This window comes from Alosa pseudoharengus, unplaced genomic scaffold, assembly GCF_046254945.1.
Source record: "Alosa pseudoharengus isolate Yale_2024_CS ecotype anadromous, Long Island Sound unplaced genomic scaffold, YU_APseudo_1.1 YU_APseudo_1.1_scf_21, whole genome shotgun sequence".
NCBI classification, from domain to species: domain Eukaryota; kingdom Metazoa; phylum Chordata; class Actinopteri; order Clupeiformes; family Clupeidae; genus Alosa; species Alosa pseudoharengus.
This window is the reverse complement of record NW_027468674.1, coordinates 11,052,645-11,080,144: the sequence shown is the minus strand read 5'-3', so window position 1 is coordinate 11,080,144 and position 27,500 is coordinate 11,052,645. Positions and strand designations below refer to the sequence as shown.

Sequence of the window (27,500 nt, the reverse complement as noted above, 5' to 3'; positions counted from 1 at the left end):
TATCCACAATATGGTGTCAATATTCACTCTGCAGTGAATACCCCACCACACACACACACTTCAAACAGCAAACAGCTCCAGAAACTCTCTGCATTATAGAAGTATTATGGTTTCTCACTCACTTCCTCTCACACACACACACACACACACACACACACACACACACTGAATAAGACCTTGGAAAATATTGATAAATGGTGACTCAATCATGACACTCTCTTTACATAGACACTTTTATTCCGATTAAAATAGGAAAAATGGCTCAGTCGGAATAAAAATGATACCTATAAACACCTTGATCGGAATAAAACCGCCAAACCAATTCGAATTTTAATCGTAATGAAAGAGATGGTATACCCTGTTCTTATTCCGACCGAACAGCCGTGTATACGGTCAATCGGATTGCATCATCTTCTCAAGGAAAAGCAAAGCAACAACGGCTATTCCAATCAAAGACTCTGGAGCGCCTGTAAGCCTGATCGGAATAGATCGTACCCCACGTAAGCCCACCTAGTGACATTAACACCGGGTGCTATGCCAGGTTTTGCAGGATTCTTAAAGTTGACTGTTGATCCCCCCCACCACTCACATTCCTACGTCCACTAACCCTCAGTCCATACTAACACACACTGTACTCAGCTAAATTACATCCTAATACCACCAGCCACACTAACCCTCAGTCCATACTCACACACACTGTACTCAGCAGCCACACTAACCCTCAGTCCATACTCACACACACTGTACTCAGCAGCCACACTAACCCTCAGTCCATACTCACACACACTGTACTCAGCAGCCACACTAACCCTCAGTCCATACTCACACACACTGTACTCAGCAGCCACACTAACCCTCAGTCCATACTCACACACACTGTACTCAGCAGCCACACTAACCCTCAGTCCATACTCACACATACTGTACTCAGCTAAATTACATCCTAATACCAGCAGCCACACTAAAAGCGACACCAACATTTCACAATCCCTCAAAACTCCAATCGTTTTTTGACCCTTGGCTCCGAGATATTTGGGTCACGTCCACTCGTCAATTGAGGGATAAGGAAATGGAGTCGGACCTGCCTGCCAGTGCGCGCACGAGGGGCCAAAGCCCTGACCGCCAGCTCTTATGGCTCCTAAAAGGGCTCTTTGAGATAACATGACCGTCGTCCTTACACACCGGCTGTATCTAGAAAAAAACAGTTTGTTTGTGTGTGTGTGTGTGTGTGGGGGGGGGGGGGGGTTGATTTGGTTTGGAGGGGAATTTGCCCATCCCTGCAGAAGTTAAGGGACCTCTTAAAGAAAACAACGAGTCATCTTTTTCTGCCCTTGAAAAAACAGGCTGCTTGTTTGTCCATGCAAGAGTGTTTCTGTGTGTGGTAAAACAGAGGCTGATGTGTTTATAGGGAATGATGAGAGCAGACACAGTACAATCACTGAAGAGTATAAGATGGCATGTGTGTGTGTGTGTGTGTGTGTGAGATCAATGATCTCCACTTGGATTAGGACATAAACAGATGTAGCAACAGACATTCGATTGTTAGGGTGTGTTAAAAAACAGTGAAGGCCTCACCACACACACACACACACACACACACGCACACACACGCCAAGTGTGTGTGAAGAGAGTAACAGAAAATCAGGAGAGGCCCCAACATGCTGGGAAGGAGTCTTTGGAGGACAACAAAAAAAAGCACACACAGGCACAACACACACACACACACACACACACACACAGTGGTGGAACAAGTGGTGCAGTGCAAAAGATGCCTGAAACCCCTTGCAGCAAAACAGGCCTTCATCTCATCTCAAGCTCAACTTTGTACCAGTCAAGACTCTCTTGGCCTATGTGACAGACTAACACCAAGAAACACTTGCAGAATGAAAAACAGAGTGTGTGTGAGTGAGTGAGTGAGTGAGTGAGAGAGAGAGAGAAAGAGAGGAAGAGATGATTTAACGTTAAAGTTCTCACTGGCTGCAGTAGGGTTTCTTGTCAAAGCCTTTGTAGTTCTTCATGTTGAGAGTCATCTTGCATACTTCACAGCTGAAACACCCCTTGTGCCAATACTGTTGGAAAGAGAAGGGGGAGAGGGAGAAAGAGAGAGAGAGAGAGAGAGAGAGAGAGAGAGAGAGAGAGAGAGAGAGAGAGAGAGAGAGAGAGTGAGAGTGGGGGGTTAGAGTTACAAAAGCAATAATGGAGATGTCGCAATCCAATGCTTTTTTTTTTCCCTTCCAGAGAAGTTTGGATTCACTTTTTGCTCAGCAACGGCACACTAGCGAGCAGAAACTAAGCCAGCTGCTGAAGTGGAATGCAAAGGAAAAGTCCCTCTCGGGCTCTTGAATGCTGATGAACAGGCATGCAGGGACCTTCGACCTTCGACCTTGCCAGACTGTCACCCCTCTCAAAAAAAAAAAAAAGACTCCCTCAAACACAGCAGTTCTCATTCGGCCTGTGACCTATATGGTTCCAGTTGATCGCCTGTGGCATTTTAATGGGACTCTTGTTCCTTGTCTCCGTCAGAAGCTCCATCTGCAAGCCCCCCCCACACCCCCACACCACGCCTCATTTACACTTAGGACGCAGATTACTCTCCTCCCAAACTCCAGACAGGAGAGGAACCACGCGGTGCGTGTCCAAAACCTTCCTCTGAAACTACTGCAAGGACTCATGCACTACTAGTCTAGCCGCTAATCTAGTGGCAATTATGCAGTGGCTAATGGGGGCGTGCACTTTTTTTTTTTTTGGCATAACCACAGAACTTACTGTAGGCAGCGCCACACGGCTCAAAAACAAAACACTGTGCAAATATTTTGACCCTCCCAAAACCAAAAGAGACTATTGCTTTTGCCTTCTTAGGGAGGGTCTTATGTACCTAGCCACTAATAATGCCCACAGTGAATGGGCAAGGTTATATGGCAAAGGTAAGAACCTTAAGGAGGGACTTTCCACCCCAAACAGGAGCCCTGTGTTGATATTTAACAGTGCTCTGTGGATGTGTAAAAGCTCAGGTTCTGCACAGGAATGTTGCCCGATGTTCCAGTGCCACCACAGAGTATATGGTGATCTTCATCAGTCACTACACTGCTAGGTTAAGACACCTGGCTGATTAGACTAGCACATGGCTAACTGGGAGTTATCTCTGAAAAATCACTGAGTTAACTTAGAGGGAGAATTATCTCTGAAAACTAAACCAATCCTATTAAGTCCCATTCTTGCATTTCTGTGCAAAACTAACACTCTGCTCTACAGTATGTAGCTGACTGAGCTTGTCAATGGACACTCGTTTACTCAAGAATGCTGAAGACCACATCTGCCTCAAACATTTCAATTCTGCTGATCACAATCAGTTTGGCTTGGAGCATGTAAACAAAAGATATGAGCAAACAGACCAGGGGTTCCCCAGAATAGACATGGCCACACAAAGTGCTACAAAAATAAGGACTAAACAGCTTAAAGGTACACTATGCAGGTTTAGGTATTTTTGGCTATGTCTATGCTGAATAGCTAGGTGAACGATTCACCTACAAGTATGTTTACCGTCAAATTGACTTCGTAAAGGTGAAAATCTTGCCTAGTGTACCTGTAATAAATGTTTCGGTACAAAAACATATACAAACAACAGAACCAAGTATAAAAGTAAGTTCCATCACTTAGTACAGTACACACAAAGAGACCTACACATGTTCTACGGAGGAACAGCAGCCCCCAATCAATGTGTTTGGAACATGGACAGAGAGAACATGCAGAGCAGAGGTGCTCCAGAGGCAACGGAGAACCGATGGAGAACCCTTGTTCTAGAACCAGAGGAACAGCACTGCAGTGGAGGTGTTTAGCACCTGACAACTCGTCTCAGTTTAGCACGCAGGCCTGCTGCAGCTGAAGTAGGTCTCCTCACCAGGAGAGGAAATCCAGGACACTGCGGAGCGTGAGCCTGTGGAGACAGCAGCACACACCCCCTGGGAAGGGGCCACAGAACCACCACTTCCGTGGGACTTCCGCTGGAGCAGAGGATCATGGGAAGGAGGACACGGGCCTTGGATACGTGTCAAAGACACTCCGAGTTTCAGGAGGTGTGGGGGGGCGGACGTCTGCAAAGGCCACTGTGAGGTGTGACCAGGTTAAATACTGAGAGAGCGAGTGCGAAACAGGACGGTTTCTAATATCCCAGTATGTGGTTTCATGTTCTTATGCTTCTCGTTAGTTAGTCACTTAAGACTAGTCACACAGAATTAGGCTAGCTGTCCTACTTCTCTCTGTGTGATATGATACTAGCGTATGTGTAACTTTGTATTCCCAGACAGGAATAAGAAAAGGCAGCTAGGTTAATAACATCCTTATCATCTCGACACTACTAATTTAATGTCTCTCCTATGTTGTCAATGCCATGATGTAGGCCATGATTAGGATAATCTATCTTCTGACTCAGCAGTGAGAAATGCCTTGTCACCATATGCTAATTAATGCTTTGTCATGATAAGTTCGTTATTTAAGCTTAGAATCATTCTGTGTCGAGTTAGAGACTCACACTAGAGAGCCTTGTGCATCTTCTTGTGAATTGCCTCTCTCCTGTGCACAGCTGCATAAATCTACATCCTGATTGAACTTCATCTCAGTGTGACTGGGCCTCCTGTTTTACTTTGGTAGGCCTATACTGATTTTTACTGAAAATATTCACCTACCACTGCGGGCTAGTAATGAGGAGAGGGCAATAACACTTAGGCCTAGTGTCCCTTTGCATGAGCAAGCACACACACACACACACACACACACACACACACAGGGGCCTAAATGCAAATTACCTCGACAACAAAGAACCTCACACCTCATCTGTCAAACCTGATGGAAACGCCTGGGTTGTCATGACTGACCGGCACTGGAGGGAGATAAACAAAGTTTGGACCCGGCTGGCATGTTCCAGTTGCTAATACCCACACAAACGGGCCAAACAGCTCACCCTCTTGTGTGTCTTCCACTGACACACACACAATAGAGAGCCTACCCAGCTAAAGTCAGTGTGACCGAGCCACGGAGAACCATCCAAATGGGTATCAGATGGCTGTTTCTAGGCAATCTGTGATGATGACAGCATGGGAAAATTCCAGGAGAGAGCTCTCTTTTCTCTCTCTCCGCACACTCACACAACACGGAACAACAGCGCACAGAACAACATTGCTCAGCTGGTCCTGAATCACTGGGTTACCCCAGCAACTGTGGGATAGTTTTTTGTTTGTTTGTTTGTTTGTTTGTTATTTAGTTTGTGTTTTTTTATTGAGGTCAGGTCAACTTATGGCCAGTAAGAGTGAGGGAATACAGTCCTAATGTAGGCCTATCTGATTTTGGAAGGGGATTGTAGGCCATGGTCCCTATGCTTTGCTTAAAGTCTTTCTCATCTTATTCAACAGAATTGATGTGCTCAGGTCAGCTAAAGCTGATTAAAGTAACCTATGTCAACAGCCTTGAGTCAGCGCAGCCAAAACATGGCGAGGGGAAGTGGTTGATGACAACATGGTCTACTCTGCACATAGTTCAGTCGATCATCATAGAGACAGACTTAGAACAATACATCTCAGTGTTCGTGCGTGCCCGTTTCTTGCTCAAACTCTTTCACACATACATAAGCAAAACTGGTCTAGGAATAATAGGCCACATCCGGCCAAATGTATCGCATACCATATCAAAAATAGCATCTTCCTCTGCGTTGGAGGCAAATGCAAGCTAAAAATGCGAGGGGGTTTCAAGAGTTTGTCAAGCCATCACTTCGGTAAAACCGTCAAGTGGATCACTACAAAAGGTCTCAAGATGTAGAGGTCAAAGTCTAGTCAACAGCTGTACTGTGACTATCGGCTCTATTTCCAGTCCAGGTGTGGAGCTGGGGTCATTTTGGGCCATGTAGACATCATGCTTTTGTTATGAACACCAGGTAGGCCTGAGCCACATCCACATAAAAGCCTCATGAACAAAGTGGATCATTTTATCAGGTCGCGCTCAGATTTGGGCGGGTTGAAAGCGGACGAGTGAAGGGAAATCTTTCTAAATGTCATGAAGAGCTACAGGATTTGAGGTTTTGAGAAGCGGCTACGCCCACAGCAGAGACGCAACTGAAGCCGATGAGGCCAAAGTTAGCTTAACGCTAAATGATGTAATGCTTTTTTTACCGATATCTCAAAAACCCGTGGTGACAATGTTGCTGACATCCCTGTAAGACCCTTTCTGAGTGAAACATTGTATCGCATGTTGAGACTGCTTTGAGCTTCTCAATGAATGTAAAGGCATTGCCAAACTTGCCTTTGTGGCATGCACTGCTGCGAGCCCCTTTAACAGGAAGTGGTTTTTCAGTTTTGCAAAATGTAACTTTGCCAGCTACAAACTCGGCAAAAGGGCTACTAAAGACGTATGTGAAGACCTATGCAATGCAGACAATGTTCTTGCTATGTTGTAAAACATCTTGTATCACTCATTGAGACAAAAGCTTACAAGTCAGCGTATGTGCCTGTAACGGTTTAGCTGAGCATAGAAGAAGACGATCTACAAGAGAACTTGTCTGTGATGAAATTGTAAAGCAAAATTGCAACAAAAGTCTTCCAATATTGGACGCTGATTATTGCCATATGTCTATCCGCATGCCATAGCTAGACCGTTAGCATAGAGCTAAATAAATTAATAATCATGTTAATGTTAGTCTAATTGGTAGGCTACGCATTGGAGTATTTAGACATAATTTCTTACCTTGTCCAAGCAATTTACTTTTTCAGTTGGATACACGGTCTTATTGCATCTGCTACACGGCGGATTCATTTTGGCAGGTAACTGTACAATTTCCCCAAAAATAAAGGATACCAAAATGACCAGTCAGTATGCTATAGCTAAGGTTTCAAGCGGAATACTAAACTGAATGCAACCAGAGGTGATATGTTGATTATGGGCAGGCTAATAGAAAGTCTGCAGATTGTCAGCGTTTCAGCAATGGGCGCGTTCACGACCCAACCAGCTCATACACGCGCGGTAATGTGGCGAGTGTAGGAACGGCTTTTTTTGCGAGAGAAGGGCGGTACCTAGGCTGGAAAGAAATACCCCAAACAGCCTGACAACCTTATATGGAGTGCACATCGTATGTGTACAGATTCGTAAAGAAGAATGGGGGTCAACCTGTGTCTTTATGCTATAAAATAATTACACTAGGGGCATTGTAACAGCATCAGTTTTCATACTGGCATAGCAAAGTGGGTTGGTCACTGCAGAACAGACAGAAGCAAGACATGCTCCTCAAAGTAGGAAGTAAAAATGCGAATTTAGGTTTGTAGGCCTACGGATTTGTCAGACAGAAGTTTCCATTGTAGGCTACAAAGAAAACACTGTCCTTGAGAATCCTAAACGTAACCGATTTACTATACAAGTCACAAGCTTTAGTGTGCGGTATGATTAATCAAGTCTACTCCCAACTTCACGATAATGTATTATATTGCCCTCTAGTGTCAGAAAACTGAACAGACACTCGTTGCTGCCTACGTGTCTTCTCGGTTAAACATGTAGCGTAACATTACATTACTCTTCATGTAAGTAGCCTAATTTGCGCACAAAGACAATTCTCACTAATGAAAATGCACGACGAACAACCTATGACACCTTTTCTGCAAACATGTAGGTAAACACGTAAAATCACTGAAAAACGTTGGTATATTTACCGATGTTTCCCTCTGTATGTGCATCGGGGGTATAGCTCAGTGGTAGAGCATTTGACTGCAGATCAAGAGGTCCCCGGTTCAAATCCGGGTGCCCCCTCATTTTCATTCATCAGTATGTATTTTGGTAGCTAAAAGGCGTGAGCGAATCTAGTCAAATTAAATCGTTTCTCCATTTGATATGCCTAGGACTAATTCCTTTTATAACAATCAGCGCTATCCTGGTCTTGTTCATAAGCCTACTCGCATTCCAAGCTAATTTTCGTTCAATCATAACTAGGCTAATTTTGGTCCAAAGAATAGGCTACCTGCGAAAGAAATTGTGCTTGATGGAGAAAAATATTGCAATTAGCAAGGTAACGTTGACTCACACACACACACACACACACACACACACACACAATTGAAATTGAACAACTTTAGAAACTACAATTGAATAATTAAAGGTGATTCTTGGCAGAAGACAAGACAGCAAAGGCCAACACATGACCATTCACACAGGTCTACTACAGCATGTAATCTCCAATGTCTCCTTTCTTCAGTAGGCTAGTGCCATTGCCATTGAATCAACATTTATTTTTTTACAAATCAGTTCTTATCATATTCTATGTTAGCCTATACAAATTTATTAACACATGGGGTGATATGTATATCTATGTTTTCATTAGAAAACCATGTCTAGTAGTATTACGTAGCTCTATTTTCCATTGCTTAGGAATCAAAACGTTAGCCTACAACCCTAATAACTTCTCATTTTGTCTTTGTGAGTTGGCCCTTTATGTGACTATTACCATGGTTCCATGATGTGGTCATGTAAATAGTATTCAAACCAAAACAACTGCACCCTGGACTAAGTTCATTTTTAACAGCAGCGTCACTTGCACTAACTACCAATAATGTGCTCCTCTCTTCATTGCTTCTTTCCTCACTCACCCCATACCTTCTAGTAGTATAGTAGTAGTAGTACTACCTTTATTGTCTCATAGTCATACCAGTGAAATTAACCATCAACCTGTCCACATTACACAAACATATACAATATGACAAGGGGGTAGACAGGATAGGAAGACAGGGGATTGGAAAAAATACAGCATGACATGAGGAGAAGGGAGGGGAAAAAGCAACTCCCAGACTATGCTCCTGTGGGGAGTAGCCTACAGTGTGGGAACAGGAAAAAAACACTGCAGCAACATAAGCACATAGTCAGTACACTTTCTATGCACTAATATGTCCTAGTCTTAGTCCTACTGTACCTTGATAGTTCCCTTTTTTTTCTAAGTCGCTTTGGATAAAGCATCAGCTAAATGACTAAATGCGAATGTGAATGTGCTGCCCAAGTGGTTCCATGGAAACGCTCTCTCTAACCCATTGTGACTGCACCAGAGTGAAATGGAGATTTCAGTGAAATTACCAGTAGACAAGTTTCTTGTATGATTTTAAGGGATAGACATCTAACCATTTTTGATTTGAATGGCAAATCGAAGAAGTATTTAATAATCTCTTGTAGGCCTTGCAGACGGTGCTGCAGTGTCCCATCAACTGATGGGAACATTAACGGATCCTAACCAGATGTGATTACATCTAAGTGATTATTATGACTGCCGCTAGTGTCATATAGGATTAGCCAGAGTTTTTTTCTTCTTTTTTCGTTTTGATCCATTGCACACACACACACACACACACACACACACACACACACAGACACACACACAAACACACACAGAATACCGCAGGTGGCGTTTAGAGGGTTTTGCTTTTGAACTCTTCATATGTATTTGTTGTTAAATGTATTTATTTAGTTATGTATGTTGTGTTATGTATCCTATTGTTTATTGTGTGTGGACCTGTCATTATTGTATTCTGTTGTCCCATCTTGTCATTGTATTCTGTTGTTGTTCTTAATGTTCTTTTTACTTGCGGACCCAGAGCTCCCTTGAAAAAGAGATGTACAGTAAGATCTCATTGGGACTCACCTGGTAAAATAAAGGATACAAATAGATAAATAAATAAGCAGGTACACCGGAGATGAACAAAGCAAATTTACAAAAAGTTAATTGTTTAAGTTTTTAGTATAAGTACGTCTTGGAGAGCACAACCTTATGGTGCCTTCTGAAAAGGGTTAATTTCCTCTTAAAATAAACACACCTGTTGTTGTCACCTTTGCTGTTTTCTTTTTAAATCTTCTGTGTACGTTTCTGCTCTTCTTTCAGGACACAAAGCACTGGCCTGATTTAGAGTGTGTCAGATCAAAACCAATCAAAAAAACAATCTAATCTCTCTCCCATACACATTTAGACAAAATGTGAAGTCTCCAGAAATGTTTTGTAATATGTATCTGACCCCGTAATAGCCACAAAGAACCATTTACAACAGGGGTGACAAACATATATGTTAAGCAGTGAGCCAGATTTGTTGGAATGAGACCTTGTGGGGGGATCGTCATGGTCATTATCATTTTTCTGCTGTATCTCGAGAACGGAAGGTGACATGCGGATAAGTTCCCCGGCTTCCTCGTGGCCGGTTTTGGGGAGGCGGAAAATTTGACCTATGACATTTCGTTCCGGAGATATAGCCGTTTGAAGTTTCCCTATTGAAATTAATGGGAAAATCAAAAATTCTTCTAAGTCCAAAGTGGGTTCTGAAAAAAGTTCCCCCAGAAAGGGTATCAGAGTGTTGTTTGATTATATACTCCTTTACTGCACCCACTTATGAGTACAAATCATGTACTGCTGTCATATACTGCTCTTTCTCTCTTGAAACACCCTACTTTCATGTCAGTTATTTTGGCCTCTTTCTTGCTGAGAATGGTTTGTAGTAGGTTTAATCAATTTATCATATCATAGAGATATTGCTTATTACACATTGTTGAAGACGACTGGATGTGAATATATATATATATTTTCTAATTTTCCCTTCCTACCCAAAACATCTGCGTCGTATCAAACCTGCTGGCAGGCCTGATCTGGCCACTGGGCCTTATGATTGACACCCCTGCTCTATGAAGACTTTGTCAGTGTTTCTAAGGCAACCCATCAGTGTTCCAAAGTGTTCAAAAGTTCCAAATCTCCACCTTTTATTCCACCTTCTCCACCTTCTGTCTGATGACATCACCAATGGATTTGAATTGATTGGTCACACAAGAGAACAGAGACGAAGAGACACAAACCGTTGGAGGCAGCATGTTTCAAAATAGACCTCTTAGTACAGTTCAACTGATTTTTTTTTATTGATTCACTCATAGCGTGCTGCATGGCAGAAATACAATGTTGCAATGACACGTTCCTATGGCAGTCGGTGGACAGGCTGGACAGAGACGTTTAGAGACCTGGAGAAAGTCTTTCCTGGAGTGGTCACATGGGGACAAGCATACTCTTCTCTCACAATCGTAACTGGAATGGTACAATGGGAAATAGAATGGTGTGAAGTGAACTCTCAGTGACCGCAGGTCAACTTTGAAGGTCATCAACCTCTCAGAGCACCTGAAGCAGCTTCTTGTGTCTGAGGTGTCTTTATTTCTCAGTTGTCTCAGATGATAGCTGTCACTGGAAGAGATTTGTCTAGGGCCACATGTGAGCTAGTCTAGGGCCACTTCAGGGCCACATGTGAGCTAGATTAGGGCCACTTCAGGGCCACATGTGAGCTAGATTAGGGCCACATCAGGGCCACTTGTGAGCTAGATTAGGGCCACATCAGGGCCACATGTGAGCTAGATTAGGGCCACATCAGGGCCACATGTGAGCTAGATTAGGGCCACATCAGGGCCACATGTGTTAGACTAGGGCCACATCAGGGCCACGTGTGAGCTAGACTAGGGCCACATCAGGGCCACATGTGAGCTTGATTAGGGCCACATCAGGGCCACATGTGAGCTAGACTAGGGCCACATCAGGGCCACATGTGAGCCAGATCAGGGCCACACAGTTCAGCCATCATGTGTGTCAGTCAGTATGTTGAACTTAACACATTCAGTGAAAGGTTTGGTTTGGCCAGGTAGCCTGTTCATAAAGCTTTCTTTTTTCTTACTGCGTGATCAGGAAACACTTCTTATTGATATTGATGTGCTTTCACAACCACATTCTTAAAAAAAACCAGACAAAAATAATAAAAACTAAAGTGCAGTCCAGTCCTTGTAACTAACAGAGTAATATGCATGAAAACATAAGTCGGTGCTCAACACGACGTCCGCCTTTTCTTTCCTTTCCTATCTTTTTTTTTTAGAAAACATGAAATATCCTCTTTGAAAAACAAACAGAACAAGAACACTACAAAGATATAAGGTATTGTACAATAGTTGCAGTTAAATTGACCACGGCCCATAATGCCAGCCCTCCTGAACAGGGAGTGAGGAACAGATTTTATAGACGAGGAGGTGTGTGTGTGTGTGTGTGTAGGGGGGGGAGAGGGGGGTGATGATGATAGTGAATCAGCTCATGTCAGCTCCATCTTTTCACAGTTCCATAATGTGCTCCCCTTTTCCACGGCCATTTTGTTTTCTTCTCCTCCCCAAAAAAACAGTTAAAGCGAGAGGGACCGCAAGGTGAAGCAGGAGATGCAGAATCTGGTTAGGAATTCTACTGGTAATTTGACTGACACGAAAAGTTCTTCTGTGTGTGTGTGTGTGTGTGTCTGTGTGTGTGTGTATGTGTGTGTGTGTATTTGTATGTGTGGTGTATTGCTTTCTTTTCCATGAGATCCCCTCAATGGCTTTGCCATTGTCTTGTTCCGTGTTCCATTAAAAAAAAAACTTTACAAAAAGAAAACAACAAAAACAAACAAAATACCCCCTGAAAAGCAAACAAAAACAAACAAAAAAAAACACCCTCTCCCCCTACACAAACACACACACACACACACACACCACTTCCACTGGTGCCTTAGTCCAACTCCTGGGTGTCAGAAGACCCACCCCAACCCCTCAGCAATGCTCGGCCTCGATGAAGCCCTCCTTCTCATGGCCGAGCTCTACCTCCGCGTAGCTGGAATGACAGCCCTGGTTCCGGAACTTCATGGAAGGCCAGTAGTTATTGGTGCGGCGCTGCTGACAGTAAACACACAGGAAGGGTCAGAGGTCAACGAAAGGCACATGACTGGGATCGGGCAGTGGTCTGATGTACTGTAGTCACACACTTGTCTCGTGCCCTGAAGAAGCCACTAAGTGTGGGCATTTTTTTAGGATGTCAGTTAAATAAAGAAGACAAGAAGAAGACCTGCCTGTAACATCTCATAGCCTACTGATCAGAGATCTACTCACAAACTCACAACTGAACTTGTCAATTGGTACAAATTAACCACAGAACCTATTGAGATCCACAAAATGTGGGCTTAAAGCAGTTGCATTGCCTTAAAATAATCAGGCAACTTTTTGAGCAATGTTGCAGGGGAACCATGTGGATGTGTAAGAAACTGATGGTTAAAATTCTCAAAAAACTGAAATTCTCAGGAAACTTAAGATTGGTGTGAGAGAGGGGTTGTATTGTGTGTGTGTGAGCAACCTACATGTTATTCTTCTTGCACTGAATCATCTTCCAGAATCTTAATTTTCGGATCACAACAGCTCTTGGTAAATTACTAAATCAGCACCAGTGAGAGACTACATTCATTGTTTTGCACTTTTATGATGTCATTACATCACCAAAAGTATTGTTTTTTACCAAAAAACTACAAAAATACACACCTATAAAGTATTTTGATACAAAATACAAAGCCATTTTTTTCAACCCAATAAAATACAAATTACAAAATTCTATTTTGTATTTGAAGTACATATTTTAAATACATGTATCATAAATACTACCCATCCCTATGTGTAGACAACTGCCATACTGGCATTGCAAACTAACCCCATGCATTTCTATGGAGGATTCTTTGAGTGCTGTGTCTCCTCATTAGAAAGTCTCTGCTTCTAGTCTTCCACAAGGTGTCTCCAGAGCAGCCTTTCAACACATCAGTGCCAAAGTCCCATCTGGTCCAGTCAGACAATGTAACGATGGATGGACAGATGAAGGTGTAGACAGGGTGCGATTTGTGTATAAACCAGAGGGGGGGGGGGGGGGGGGGGGTTTTGAATAAGTTTATAACCCCCCCCCCCCAAAAAAAAATAAAATAAAAAATGAACGAACGATTCATAGCCTAGTAATGTCATGGCTAATAAATTAATATTGCCACCTTTGTAACATTTTAGTTTTAGTTTACCGTGGTGTATGACTTTAAACAGCGAGTGTGTTTGGTATGATGATCAGCTCCTCTAATGCAGGGTAGGACTACGTTTTGACAAGCATACAAATTCACCTTGTTCTTGCCCCATCTGAAATTACTCTTTCAGATGGGGCAAGAACAGTTACGGTCAGAAATTACTTTTGCTGCCTCCATCCTTTCTGTATTTGTTGTGCAAAAAAACGTTGTATATGATGGCACTGAAGTCTTAAGTTAGTGAATTGGCTAACAGTGTTTGTTGGTAACCAAATAGCACATTGCGCTACACGCTGCGTAGGCTACGTGCATTCTCTCTCCTGCTGATTTGCGTTCAGTAGCCAAGTGCTTAATATTGCAAAAGTTGAAAAAATAAATGTGTTTATTATAGCCTACAGAAAATAAATAGCCTACTATCATACTGTCAGTTAATTGGCTACAGTGCAGTGAAGAGTTTGGAGAGTAGGGCAACTTGATAGCCTGGCGGGCCATCCTATATCATTGACATGTATAGTCTGGCATCGAATCATTCACCTCGCTTAATCCAAGGGGCGGGCAGAGAATTGTCTTTCAAACTGCCTAGGCATGCAATAGGCCAGCGCTACGACCATATCCGTATCCGGTCGGCAAAACGGCAAATACATCCTTCTTCGAAAGGAATGACTTAAGTGCATTGTGTTGATCTACTTTCAAAGAAAAGCACAAGTCCAACTCCTCCAAAGTTGACGCCAACGCCGATTCAAACAACCGCTCTTCGTTTGCCATAGCCACCTTCCTTGTTGTTCACCGTCGCAGGATGTCGTTATCCTGTTAAGCCCGCCTTAAGACTCTCTAACGAAATAGAGCGCTGTGATTGGCCGTCATCCACGGTGTTAAGCCAATAGAAATTCCTATGGTTCGATACTAGACGTACAAGCTGAGCAAATTAATTTGCCGCCGCTAGGGTGCGTCTAGATTTCTAGGCTAGCAACTTGAAGTTTTATGAAAATATTTTACGAACCAGAACATAAAGACCATGAAGCTTCTATTTGCAGCTGTTAAAACACCCGCTAGATAGTTTAAATACCCACCAACATTCGTTTTTGCAGTACAGATTATTTCTGAAAGTTATTTGTCTACTAGGCCTAGCCTACTGGCTGATTTATCAAACGAGTGCTTTCTCGTTCGTCCTCCACAAACTACAGGTGTTTCGGTAGAGAGCCATTGAATAAGCGATGCCAAGCAATTTCTGTAACACTTTTTGTGACATTCAGCAAATATCTCCTCATTTAATGTAAGTTCCTTCGGACAATAGGCCTATTTCTACTCTACGTGCAGTTGTCCTCCATCTCAGTTGCATCAGTTTTCTAATTTTGAAGGTTCTAAAATATGACGATATGCTTCACTGAATCCTTCTCGTATTCTTTCATTTTTTCCAGCTAACTTTTCCATTGAAACTAGCCATTTATGGTGGATTACACACTCGACATTCTGAAATGTCCTGCACGATCAAGGCCAAATTAAGTTATCACGCAGCTACTGTGTCAGCACAGCAGCATGAGTGCTGACGGTGCGTTTCTGATGTCAGATTATTATGTAGGCTAGCCTACTAGACTGTTCTCACGTTGCAGCGTTTTACTTATATGAAGTAGCATTAATCAATATGAGGGGCAGAGGGGGATAAATGTTGTCCCCACCGGGGATAAAAATAATTTAGCAGAGGTAGGGATAGGAAAACCAGAGGGGGGGAAATCCCCACCGTCCCCCTCTACAAATCGGACCTGGGTGTAGATAGAAAGATTGCTTCTTTTATTTCTTTAAGTACTGTAATTTCCTTACTATTAGCCACGGCTTATACATTGATTTTGCAAAATTTCTTCAGCTATAAGGTTAATACACGGGGCCAGTTAATATGGTATTACAGTAATATGGTTTTGTTTCTTTTATAACTTGCATAAAACACTGTCCTGTGGTTTATACACATTGCGGCTAATACACAGGAAATTACTGTATATGCTTTTTTGTAATCAGAGAGGACAGTAAAGAGAGACAGGCAGAAAGCAAGTGGGAGAGAGAAATGGGGTGGGATCGGGAAATGACCACAGGTCAGATTCAAACCCAGGTCCTTGTGGGCACCAGGACCTGAGTGTGGTATGGATGCTGTAGCCACGTGGACCACAGCTCCTCTGATAGTGCTGTATAGATAGACCTTTTCCACAGCGGCCATTTTGATATGAAATAGTAGGGCAAGCACAGGTGTTACTAAATATGTTAATGGAGTCTCTGTTTAGTTTAAGTGCAGCACAATCAGATCCTTATTAGTCATTAGTAACACCTGGACCTGCCATATGGCTGCCATGGAAAAAAGTTCCATTGATTCCATTGTTCCATTGAGGGAATTTTCTCTTGTCTTACCTGCATGAGGTAGAATGGTGGGGCGACAGTGGGGTGCGTGTTGATGTAGTAGACGGCCAGCAGGGTGAGGAAGACCAGCAGGACGAGCGCCGCCACCACGCCAGCGATGATGGCCGTGTGCTCCGGCGCCTCCTCCTGGCCGGAAGAGCCCGTTTGCAGGTCTGACAGGGAGGGCAGAGGGAGGACAAAAAGACCCAACAGGGGCAAACGTGAGGGGAAGCTACTCAGAGACACTCAAGAGTCCAAATCACAAACAAAGATCACCAGCAGCAGGAGATTAAACAGACATGAGAGCATGGTTGGTGGTGCATGAGTCAAACAGTCACTTCAAGACACGACAATGAGACGCCAATGTGAGGGATGTGGTAGGAACACATGACACACACACACACACACACACACACTAATTCTCTCTCATACACACACACTAACAGCCACAGTGACATAGACAGACATGCAGTTCAGTGCGTATCATGTAAATAAATTGGTTTTGGGCATTTATGCAACAGTCACAGGAGAACCAGGTACTAAAACAAACAGATCCAAATCCACACAGGGAACAGCTGTCCACAGAGTGGACACATTTCCCATGACTAAGCACTTTTTAGCTTAATTACATGACTAAGCACTTTTTAGCCAAATTACATGACTAAGCACTTTTTAGCCAAATTACATGACTAAGCACTTTTTAGTTGAGAAATGTTTTTGGCCAAGTCCAATCGCCAAATTACATTATGCGTTTTTAAATACAATGACTGATTTTAACTGTCAAAGTAGATCACTGCACACAGTTGTGGTGCAAATATTTGTACCTAATTTCACATAATAAAGTTGATCAGGGTTCAATTCAGTTCAATTCACTGTTCTCTAAAGTGCAGTTTCACCATTGGTCATGGTGACAGAGACAGTAACAGTTACATGCTACCACCCGCTACCAACACCTGTGACTGTTGCCGCACAAGCCAGCCAGGTAGCAACCAAGCCAGCCAGGTAGCAACCAAGCCAGTCACGCCGAGACCACACTATCCCACTGGCCAACTCACCGTTGCCATGGTAGTGAAAGAGGCGCTTGGTGTCATCTGCAGAGGGACGAGAGCGTCGAAGCGAAGAGAGAGACGGGTGAGACCAGCGAGACAGACAGACAGACAGACAGGACAGACAGACAGACAGACAGACAGACAGACAGACAGACAGAACAGGACAGGCAGGAGGATGGAGGGGACAGGATAGTGGTCAGTTAGCCGAAAGCCTCCATGCAAAGATGGGCCATACTAAGATGGTAGAGGAGCAAAAAGTTCTATTCAAATGTGTTCAGTTTACATTTTACACACATGTGGAGAGACTCTTAACTTTGCATAGCCAGTAAACTCTAAACCACATGCACATACAGAGAGGGGAACAACATTGTGTGTGCTTCAACAGCCAATGGCAGTTTTGTGACTGTGTTACATCATTTTAAACAACCTGTAAATAAATACCCCCATCAAATGCTGACCGTTTTATATCAGTGGTCTCTAGACTGTATTTCCTGAAAGTGTTGTTGAGAGAAACCAAACCGCCACGGTCACATTAAGAGAGAGTGAATGATGAAATGAAGTGTGCCTTTCGTTTAAGGATGGTGGTAATGATGGTAGTTTGTTCACCAGCACTTTCAGTAAATGCATCCCAGGGCAACTGTTACCATGACCACAGTACATAATGGCAGGAGCTGAATGGTAATATTCTAAAGTTACATTCTAGTAGAACTATATGACTTTATTAAAGAAATCAGTTTCATAAACAAACCGCAACCACTAACACAAAACACACAGGCACAGACACACACACATACACACACACACACACACACACATAGACATATACACACAGGCACAGACACACACAAATCCCACACACACACACACACACACATTGGCATACACACACACACACACACACACACACACACACACACACACACACACACCACACACACCACACACACAGGCACAGACACACACACACACACACACACACACACACACACACACACACACACACACACACACACACAGACACCACACACACTCACTCACCCTCAGTCACCGGCCTCTCAGGGTGGGACACGGGTGTGGGGTCTGCATCTGGGGCAGTGGGGGTGAAGGGGGCCGCGGTCGTGTCTGACCCCCCCTGAGTGTAGTCCTCACAGGTCTCGTCCTTGGCCTAGAGAGGCAGACCAAACACCACTAAACTGCTAGCACTACTGGTAGAGTAACACCGTGTCCCACGTTCATGCAACGCGGTGATTTTTCACATAGATCTCTATCTCTCGAGGTCATCACTCATGAACATGAGTTTAGCACTGTTGGCTGTTTAACTGTTTAGCTGTTGGCTGCAGCAACTCGAGTTAAGTAGAACAGATGTGGGTTTTTTGGGGTTTTTTTTTGTAACGACAGTACTCGGTGACCTCGAGAAACAGAGATCTATGTGAAAAATCGCCAGAATTCTCCTTTAATATGGTTGGGAGCTGTGCCCATTGTACCCTCCATTATGTCATATAATTATGTATTGAATAGGCAAGGACATAATCATACACTGTCCTCAGTCAGGTCTAATATGGACAACTGTTATAACAGCTGTTATAACTGTTTGCATAAAAATGACAACAGCCAGTGTACATACAACCTCAAAACACTAAATATTACGAGGGCTGAAGATAAAGCTAAAATGATTGTACACTTAGATATCTGTTACAAAACAACAGTACGAAGCATCAGTCGTGACTTATTTATGATATCAGTGTTTTCCATACATTGACTTATTTGTGGCGGCCCACCACAATATCAACACTGACCACCACACAATAATTTTTCTGGTTGTACTAACTTGTGCTTAAATCTGGTTAGAATTATAACCACACTGCAATAATTTGTTAAAAAACTGTTGCATTCATGTTAATTCTGCAAACCTACCACCACAAATAGAATTCAATTCTGTGGGAAACACTGGATATGGTTATGTTAGGTATGATGGGGGACTCAAGTCACAGTGAACATGAACAGCAGATTGCTAAATATTAATCATGACTGTGAAAGTGGTTTGGCATATTTTGAACATGAATTCCAAGGAAGAATTCCAGTACTGAGAAGTGTTATGATTGTTCCTTGTTCAGAGAGACAGAACAATGTTTTCTTCCTCAAAGGAAAACTGTTGCGAGTTCTTGTGTCTTGCAGACTAGATTTGTTATGTTTCAGAGGTGCCACTCTGTAGCTGACAGCTGTAAATGACTGCTTTACAAAAACAGTCATTAACTGTGTGTGTGTGTGTGTGTGTGTGTGTGTGTGTGTGCGTGTGTGTATGAGAGAGAGCGAGAGAGAGAGAGATCAGATGATGAAGACCAGAAAGAGAGAGTGGGAGAGGGAAGGAGGGAGGGAGGGAGAAAGAGAGAGAGGGAGGGAGGGAGAGAGAGGGAGAAAGAGAGAGAGGGAAAGAGGGAGGGAGAGAGAGTGAGGTAGATGTTTAACATCCATTTATTGGATCAGTCCTCAAACCATGAAATTATGACACCCCTGATACATACACAACACCTTTCATACATAAATACATTCATACATAAAACACCTTATACCTTATATATAGAGAGAGAGAGATAAAAAGAGAGAGAGAGAGAGATAAAGAGAGAGAGAGTGAGTTTGAGTGAATAAATGAATGTGTTTTTGGTGTGAATTTTCCACTCGACTTACCTCCTCTGGGCACCCATAATCTAACCACTCCTGCCTGTGGCGATCTATACCATCTGAACACCTGCAATAGGATTTACAACACACACACACACACACACACACACACAGACACACATGTGCACACACACACAGTGATGAGGTGCATGGGCATGTCACCACAGTAGGCAGTTAGGCAAAGTAGGCTGGCCTTCACACCTTTGTAGGGTATTACACCACCCACAGTCTGTGGTCAGTTTGGACGTCAAGCAGAGCTCACAGGAGGTGTGCTGCAAACAGGCTGAAAGGCAAGACAAGGCAGTTTTATTTGTATACTCATAAACATGAACATAATGGTGAACAGGAACACAATCAAGAAAGAATGAAAATGTAAACACAAACAGACCTTGACCATAAATAAATAAATAAATAAATAAATAAATACCTTCCTCTCTATCCTGACTATCCTTCTTCTCCCTCACTGGACTTCGCTTGAACTGTTATTCTATTTTATGTGAGCTGTACTTATTGCTGCACTAACAGTATCCTAGCGGTACTGCACCTTTATCGCACCTTTATTGTACCTATGTCTGTAAATCGCTTTAGGATCAAATCATCAGCTAAATGACTACATGCAAAATGACTAAATGTAAAAAGCCTATATGTACTATGAATCGTCCATTCCTATTATAACAAAACATTTGCCACCAACAGACCTATAAATATATATAAGGCCTAATATGGACCACTCACTCCCATTCTAACCAAAACTTTTAACACCAACACCAATATTAACATATGAATGGACATCACTGTACATAATAATGAAGCACTGACGCCATTTATAACTGATCTTACTGTCTTTCAGAAATTAGATTGCTTCATCACATTCTTGTGCATATAGACATATAAAGACATCCTGATCTGTCATTATAGAAAAAATAAACTATAATAATGGTTATAGAAAGAAGGAAGTGCATTTGTAGTGTGTGCTTTGGCAACACTGTTTATGTTTAAATGATCATGCCAATTCACTGAATTCAACTCACTGGGGAGCGGTGTGAACAGAAAGGCCGAATGATTGATGATCTTCGTGGTGTCGATCTCCACTCTGTGGTACTCGTATATGGTTCTGCGCTTTGTGTCTGTATGAGAAACAGGCAAAAACAAGTTCTGAATCCTGGGATTTAGATACAGTTACTATGGATACATAGGCATAAAATATGGGGGGATGGGGGAGGGGGGGGGGTGTAACCGCCTCAATAATCTGTACCGGAGGGTTGTAACCCCCCCCACCCCCCCCCCACACACACACACACCCCCACCCAATATGAAGCTGTATAGAGCATGATGAAGTGGGACTCGATGTTCAACTTAAAGTTACAAGCCCTTCATGGGACAGCTGACACATCATAAAATAAATACCGACTCTGACGTGCCATGTGTTTGGGGTGAATTTATAATTGGCCAACCACAACAAAGTATGCATGTGGATTCTATTAGCCAACACAAACGCAAAGCCAGATTATTCTCAGTCTCTCCCTTAAGTCTGTGATCTCTCCCAATAGACGTATTTGTTAAGTTCTTAGTCTTGTGGTAATTCGCATGAATGCAGCTAATCTGTGCCGCCTTATCATAGATTTAGAAATTCATCTAATTGATTCACTTTAATTGAACTACTGAAACGTCTGCACTCTCATCCTGAGCTAGTAGTATTTATTGTAGCAGTAATAATTGTTACCTAAGGTCTCCTTTGCAAGGTAGTTTGAATGTTATTCCTCATATTGTTGTTGCTTTGGATAAAAGCATCTGCTATGTGCATAAATTAAAATGAATAAATGTTAAACTGAATTAGTTTTGTCTACATTAAGCTGTCTTTGTATCTGTAGTGGTCTATGGTAGATTGTGGTGGACTAAAATTAATAAATCTTAAACTGAAATCTTTCTAGTTTTGTCTATATCCAGCTGTCTGTGTGTCTGTAGTGGACTGTGGGGGACTATGGTGGACTATTATGGACTATGGTGGACTATTGTAGACTATCGGGGACTATGGTGGACTGTGGGGGACTATTGTGAACTATTGTGGACTGTGGGGGCTATTGTGGACTAGGGTGGACTGGGGGACTATTGTGGACTGTGGGGGACTGTGGCGGACTGTTGTGAACTATGGGGGACTGTGGGGAACTATTGGGGACTGTGGGGGACTATTGTGAACTATGGGGGGCTATTGTGGACTGTGGGGGACTATTGTGGACTATGGGGGACTATTGTGGACTCTGGTGGACTGTGGGGGACTATTGTGGACTCTGGTGGACTGTGAGGGACTATTGTGGACTCTGGTGGACTGTGGGGGACTATTGTGGACTGTGGGGGGCTATTGTGGACTCTGGTGGACTGTGGGGGACTATTGTGGACTGTGGGGGACTATTGTGAACTACGGGGGACTGTGGGTGACTATTGTGGACTATGGGGGACTGTGGTGGACTATGGTGGACTAAATGAATAAATGTGAAACTGAAATCTTTCTAGTGTTGTGTACATTAACCTGTCTGTGGTGATGGAGTACAGTGGCCCACTGACCTGGAGACTGTGGTGAGGAGGGGAGAGCCATGAAGGCATCAGACAGGCCCACCTTCACAGGGTGCTCCGTGGAGTTGATCTGCTCCACACCCAAAGGAACCTGAGGAGGAGGAGGGGAGGAGAGGAGGAGGAGGTGGGGGGAGGAAGAGGAGGTGGATGTGGATTGGGGGGTATCAGGGGTGGGTATGAGGGGGGGGGTATCAGGGGTTGTATCAGGGGTAGGTATCAGGGGTGGGTATGAGGGTTTGTATCAGAGGTGGGTATCAGGGGTTATATCAGGGGTGGGTATGAGGGGGGGGTATCAGGGGTGGATGGGGGTGGTGTTGGGAAGAAAAGAGGGAGATATGGCATGGAGGGTGCAGTGGAGAAATAGGAAAATAGAGAAGAGAAATGAATGGAAACAGAAAATTGATCATTCAGAGCAGACATGACAATTTCACCATTTCGCCTCAACTCTCCATCATAATTGTGACATAATAACCTTCATAAACGTCTCATGGCAGATGCAGTCTGTGATTGGTCAATATGGTAGTGTTGATGCGCAGTAACATGGTAGAGTCATAGTACCATTAATAGTGAATGTTATTAAAGCTTTTACAAGATATGTCAGCTAAAACACTCTTACAACACGGTCATATCAGTAGTATAATAATGTGTTATAAATAGGGGTGTAACGGTTCATGTATTCGTATTGAACCGAAACGGTACGGGCGTCACGGTTCGGTGCATGCATTTACACGGAGAATACACGGTATAAAAATACATAAAACTCGTGTGCGGATTAATTAATGTCATGCGCAATTACTGTTAAGCAGCGAGAGTTACGGGAGTTCTTTAGCGACACCTAACGCTAATCTGTAGCCTTGCTTTAGCTCTGAAGCTCTGATTGGCGCCTATGTTTTTTTTGTCAGGTCGTCGGTCGAGTCCGTCAGTCATTAGCAGCACTAAGGTTAGACCCACAAGAGTTAGAGGATCCGCTGGTCTCTTTAAGATCGCAAGTTTGAGAACTTCAGTTACAGTAACGTTAGTACAGGCGAAAGAGTGGTGGATAAGATGAAACTGTGTGTCGGCGTTGTTCAGCAGTTGTTGGGTATGTGAGTGGAAAAAATGCTACACATATTCGAAGCCATCAGCCAGATGATGTAGGCTACCTTCCCCTGCGCTTCAGCAGCCTTTGGATACAAATAGGGCCAAAACCTATGGCTTACATTAAATGATTTCGTAATGACAGAAAGCTATGTAAGTCGCGTGGTAATTACCTTTATGTTGGGGTAACTTGTAACTTCTCACATGAGGTTCTGGTAGTGTTAAGTGCATAGACAGTAAAATAAAGTGACAACGCTAACCAGGCTAATAAACAAACCATGCTACGGTGAGTTAACGTCAAAGGGCAAAGTCACGTGACTTCTAGTTGTAGTCTGTTTATGAAATGAAAGGAGCCATTTCGTTTTTAAAAAAAAGGCAAAATAGTGTGATATTTTCACAGTTAGTAGGCTAGATTATTACTTTACACACAATAAAAAAAATATTGAGGCAAATTGTAGACCCTTCCATATACAACTAAACACAGATGTTGAAGGTCTTGCTTAAGTGGATTTTTAAAAATCATTTTTCTATGTAATTTGCACTTTCAGAAATAAGAGATGCTGTAGGCCTATTTTCAGTTTTATAGCTGATTGTCTTATTTTGTTTACAAGTTACAGATGGAGTCTGGGTACTTGTACTGTTTAGCCTACATCTTACACACTTCAGGCTGTTGCAGATGGCTCAGGGAAGAGACTGTATGACACTAGGTGGTACAGCCTGAGACATGTACAAAAAAAAATGCTTTCTGCATTTTTGTTTTGCTTTTCCCTCCATTGTACCGAACTCGTACCGAACCGTGATGTCCGAACCGAGGTATGAACCGAACCGTGACTTCTGTGTACCGTTACACCCCTAGTTATAAAGTGTTTATTGTAATTCCATATGAGAGACATTTCTGTAAAATGGGTTCAAGAAATCATTTGATGAGGCCTATCATCAGTGAATCTTGATTTAACTAAATTGAAAAGGCAAGCAAAAGGCAACATTGTAAACATTGTGCATGAACTACAGTTACCATGTGGCATGTGGGGAGCATTGAGGTTTTGACTATGGTGTTAAATTAACAAACTGATGTTGCCTAGATGTTACATTAGCTTTGGTTAAAGCTTAAGACTTTGCACGTTGCCCGTCATTCAAACTGGGGCCCTGCAGGTCTTACATCTCTGTAGCCGAAGACGATGGTGCCGTTGCTGAAAAGGGCGGTCTGGAAGGTGAACGGTCCAGCAGCCTCTCGGCCCTGAATTCGGACTTTATCCCATTGGACCACAAACACGTCACCTAAAGGTCAACAGTAAGAGGTCAAAGGTCATCCTGGGCCAGGTGTACGAGTACAGTACAATAGCAGATATCATCTGACAAAGAAAATTTCAATCTTCCGGTGGGACAAATGCAGTGGCAGTGGGGTCTGAGACTTAAGCATTGGACGCTAGTTTTTTTAACTCTTAAAATTAATGTGTTGAAAACAACACAACTTGCGTTGTTTTAACACATCTTTGTGTCCAGATAGGGACAACACAATTTGTGTTGTTTCCTTTTTTATTTGTTACACAATATGTGTTGAAAACAACACAACTTGCGTTGTTTTTTAACATATCTCTGTGGCCAGATAGGGACAACACATTCATTTTAAGAGTGTATGGAAGAAGTGGCTATTTTGTGAAACCTGTCGAGTCTATTTCAGTTAGACTACCACTACTATGATCTTTACTATCTTCCCCACTGCTTGGTAAATTATGACGACACCCACTAAGGTCTAAAATGAAAAAAATATACTTTGACAGGCACGTCACAGTTCATCTCCATATACGGGAAAAAGATGACTGTTTCAGAGTGATACACTTGACCCAAGCTAAAGCTAGTTAGCCGTTACATTTTTGTCAATGGGAAAACTGCTAAGATTGCTATATCCTCCTGTAAGAAAATCAATAGCCAATCTCTCTCTCTCTATTTCATTCTTTCTCTTCGCCCATCCTTCCGTTATCGGAATACCCACCATTGTCCATGTAGCGTACGGTGGAGTTTTTGGAGAAACTGGGGTCAAAGTTCGCCATGAGCGGGGCAATGTACTGGGTGGCCGTCAACATACGGTGTGTGATCTCTCCAGTGAAAATGAACCCTGGAATAAAGGTCAGAGGTCAAATAATTTGTTCCAGTTGGCTTTAACATTCACATTCACCCATCTCTTGCCGTACCCAGTGGTGTAATTCTTTAACTTGATTGAAGTGTTGTAATTCTAAGTGTTACTGTAAAAATGCAGTGTAATACGTCATTAACATAATAACAGTGAAGTAATTTATTAACTTTGTAGCAATTTATTCACTTGATTGAAGTGGCAGTTTCTGGATTTCATAAAGTTGTAGCATCTTCCAAACAAATGTGTTATTATGGAAAGCACATTTCCAATCAGAGACATGTGTTAACTGTTTTGAATTTGTAACAGGCAGCAAAATTGCCATAAAACAGTATTCAAAATAACAAAGCAACGAGCAACATCACAGAACCTCCACCAAAACACTGTCTCAGATGCCAGAAAACAGTTCCCCCCCCCTGCATAACTATGCATGCGTCCAATTCATCTTATCCATAATGGATAGGATTGGATTTGTTTCTGCATTCAATCCACTCCATGTTTCTGTCATCTGATCCATTTTAAATGCATTTGCAGCTCACGCAGGGAATTTCTAATTCACCATTCCGCTCTATCAGACGGCTGAGGCGGGATCAGACTCGGCAGTCCGACTGTCCTATTTCAGATTCCGTCCTGTGCCGACACCCCGGGTGAGATCGAAGGAGAAGCCACTGATCCAGGACTCTGGCTCCCTAGTCTTTGTCCTCATTAAAGGACAACTGTGACAAGCCTGCGGTGTGGAGATGGATATGGGAGACTTTGGCTGCATAGCAGAGAAGGGAGACAGAGACAGAGACAGAGGGAGTGTTTGTGTGTGTGTGTGTGTGTGTGTGTGTGTGTGTGTGTGTGTGTGTGTGTGTGTGTGTGTGAGTCAATAGGAGACAAAGAGTGTGCATATGAGAAGTTTGTGTGATGTACGTGTGTGTGTACGTGCTTGTGTGTCTGGAAGAGAGTGAAACACACAGAGAAAGAGAGAGAGAGATTGTATGTGTGTGTACGTGTGTGTGTGTGTGTGTGTGTGTGTGTGTGTGTGTAAGTGTGTGTACGTGTATGTATGTGTGTATGTGCCTGTGTCTGTATGTCTGTGGTGTGTGTGCCTGTGTCTGTATGTCTGTGGTGTGTGTGAGTGTGTGTGTGTGTGTGTGTGTGTGTGTGTGTGTGTGTGTGTGTGATGTGTATGAGCCTGTGTCTGTATGTCTGTGGTGTGTGTGTGTGTGTGTGTGTGTGTGTGTGTGTGTGTATGTGTATGTGCCTGTGTCTGTATGTGTGTGTGTGTGAGTAGGTGGGGGGGGGGGGGTAACCAGCCTTTGGGGGCTGCATTGATCATGTAAGAGCTGAGGAGGACAGAAGGAGGCCAGGGTCAGTGCTGAGGTGCCCGGCTGTACACACACACACGCACACACACACACACACACACACACACACACACACAGTGCCTAGCTGACTGGACCGTCGAGCAGCAGGAGCAAAAGTAGGAGAAGCAGGGGCATCTCTCTCTCTCTCTCTCCCCCCCTCTGTCTCTTTCTTTCTCTCTCTCTCTCTTTCTCTCTCTATCCCCCTCTCTCTCTCTCTCTATTTCTCTCCCCCCTCTGTCTCTTTCTTTCCCTCTCTCTCTCTCCCTCTCTCTCTCCCTATCTCTCTCTCTCTCTCTCCCCCCTCTGTCTCTTTCTTTCTCTCTCTCTCTCCCTCTCCCTCTCTCTCTCCCTCTCTCTCTCTCCCCCCCTCTCTCTCTAAGACGTTAAA

The 27,500-nt window shown here is 43.2% G+C and overlaps 2 protein-coding genes and 1 non-coding gene across 4 annotated transcripts in view; 1 reads left to right on the top strand and 2 right to left on the bottom strand.

Annotated features, from left to right (window-relative positions):
- Window positions 1–7,004, bottom strand: part of LOC143137592 (LIM and SH3 domain protein 1-like) — a 28,228-nt gene extending 21,224 nt beyond the window's left edge. The window contains exons 1-2 of the mRNA XM_076297840.1: window positions 6,730–7,004; window positions 1,975–2,069 (exon numbers count right to left, since the gene is read on the bottom strand). Coding sequence (XP_076153955.1) covers window positions 1,975–2,069; window positions 6,730–6,798 — 164 coding nt within the window. The 5' untranslated portion in view covers window positions 6,799–7,004. The remainder of the gene's footprint in view (window positions 1–1,974; window positions 2,070–6,729) is intronic.
- Window positions 7,005–7,710: 706 nt separating this feature from the next.
- On the top strand, window positions 7,711–7,782 carry trnac-gca (transfer RNA cysteine (anticodon GCA)). Its single transcript has one exon. It is a non-coding gene; the product is annotated as a tRNA-Cys (tRNA).
- Window positions 7,783–10,884: 3,102 nt separating this feature from the next.
- The window catches only part of LOC143137591 (plexin domain-containing protein 1-like), a 35,209-nt gene continuing 18,593 nt past the window's right edge, over window positions 10,885–27,500 (bottom strand). Inside the window, exons 4-12 of one of the 2 annotated variants that reach the window (XM_076297838.1) lie at window positions 25,623–25,745; window positions 24,789–24,907; window positions 22,544–22,643; window positions 21,013–21,108; window positions 20,183–20,264; window positions 19,988–20,048; window positions 18,341–18,467; window positions 16,266–16,426; window positions 10,885–12,720 (exon numbers count right to left, since the gene is read on the bottom strand). In XM_076297838.1, the coding sequence (XP_076153953.1) occupies window positions 12,598–12,720; window positions 16,266–16,426; window positions 18,341–18,467; window positions 19,988–20,048; window positions 20,183–20,264; window positions 21,013–21,108; window positions 22,544–22,643; window positions 24,789–24,907; window positions 25,623–25,745 (992 nt within the window). In that variant the 3' untranslated portion in view covers window positions 10,885–12,597. The remainder of the gene's footprint in view (window positions 12,721–16,265; window positions 16,427–18,340; window positions 18,468–19,987; window positions 20,049–20,182; window positions 20,265–21,012; window positions 21,109–22,543; window positions 22,644–24,788; window positions 24,908–25,622; window positions 25,746–27,500) is intronic. The other variant, XM_076297839.1, reaches the window with a different exon arrangement.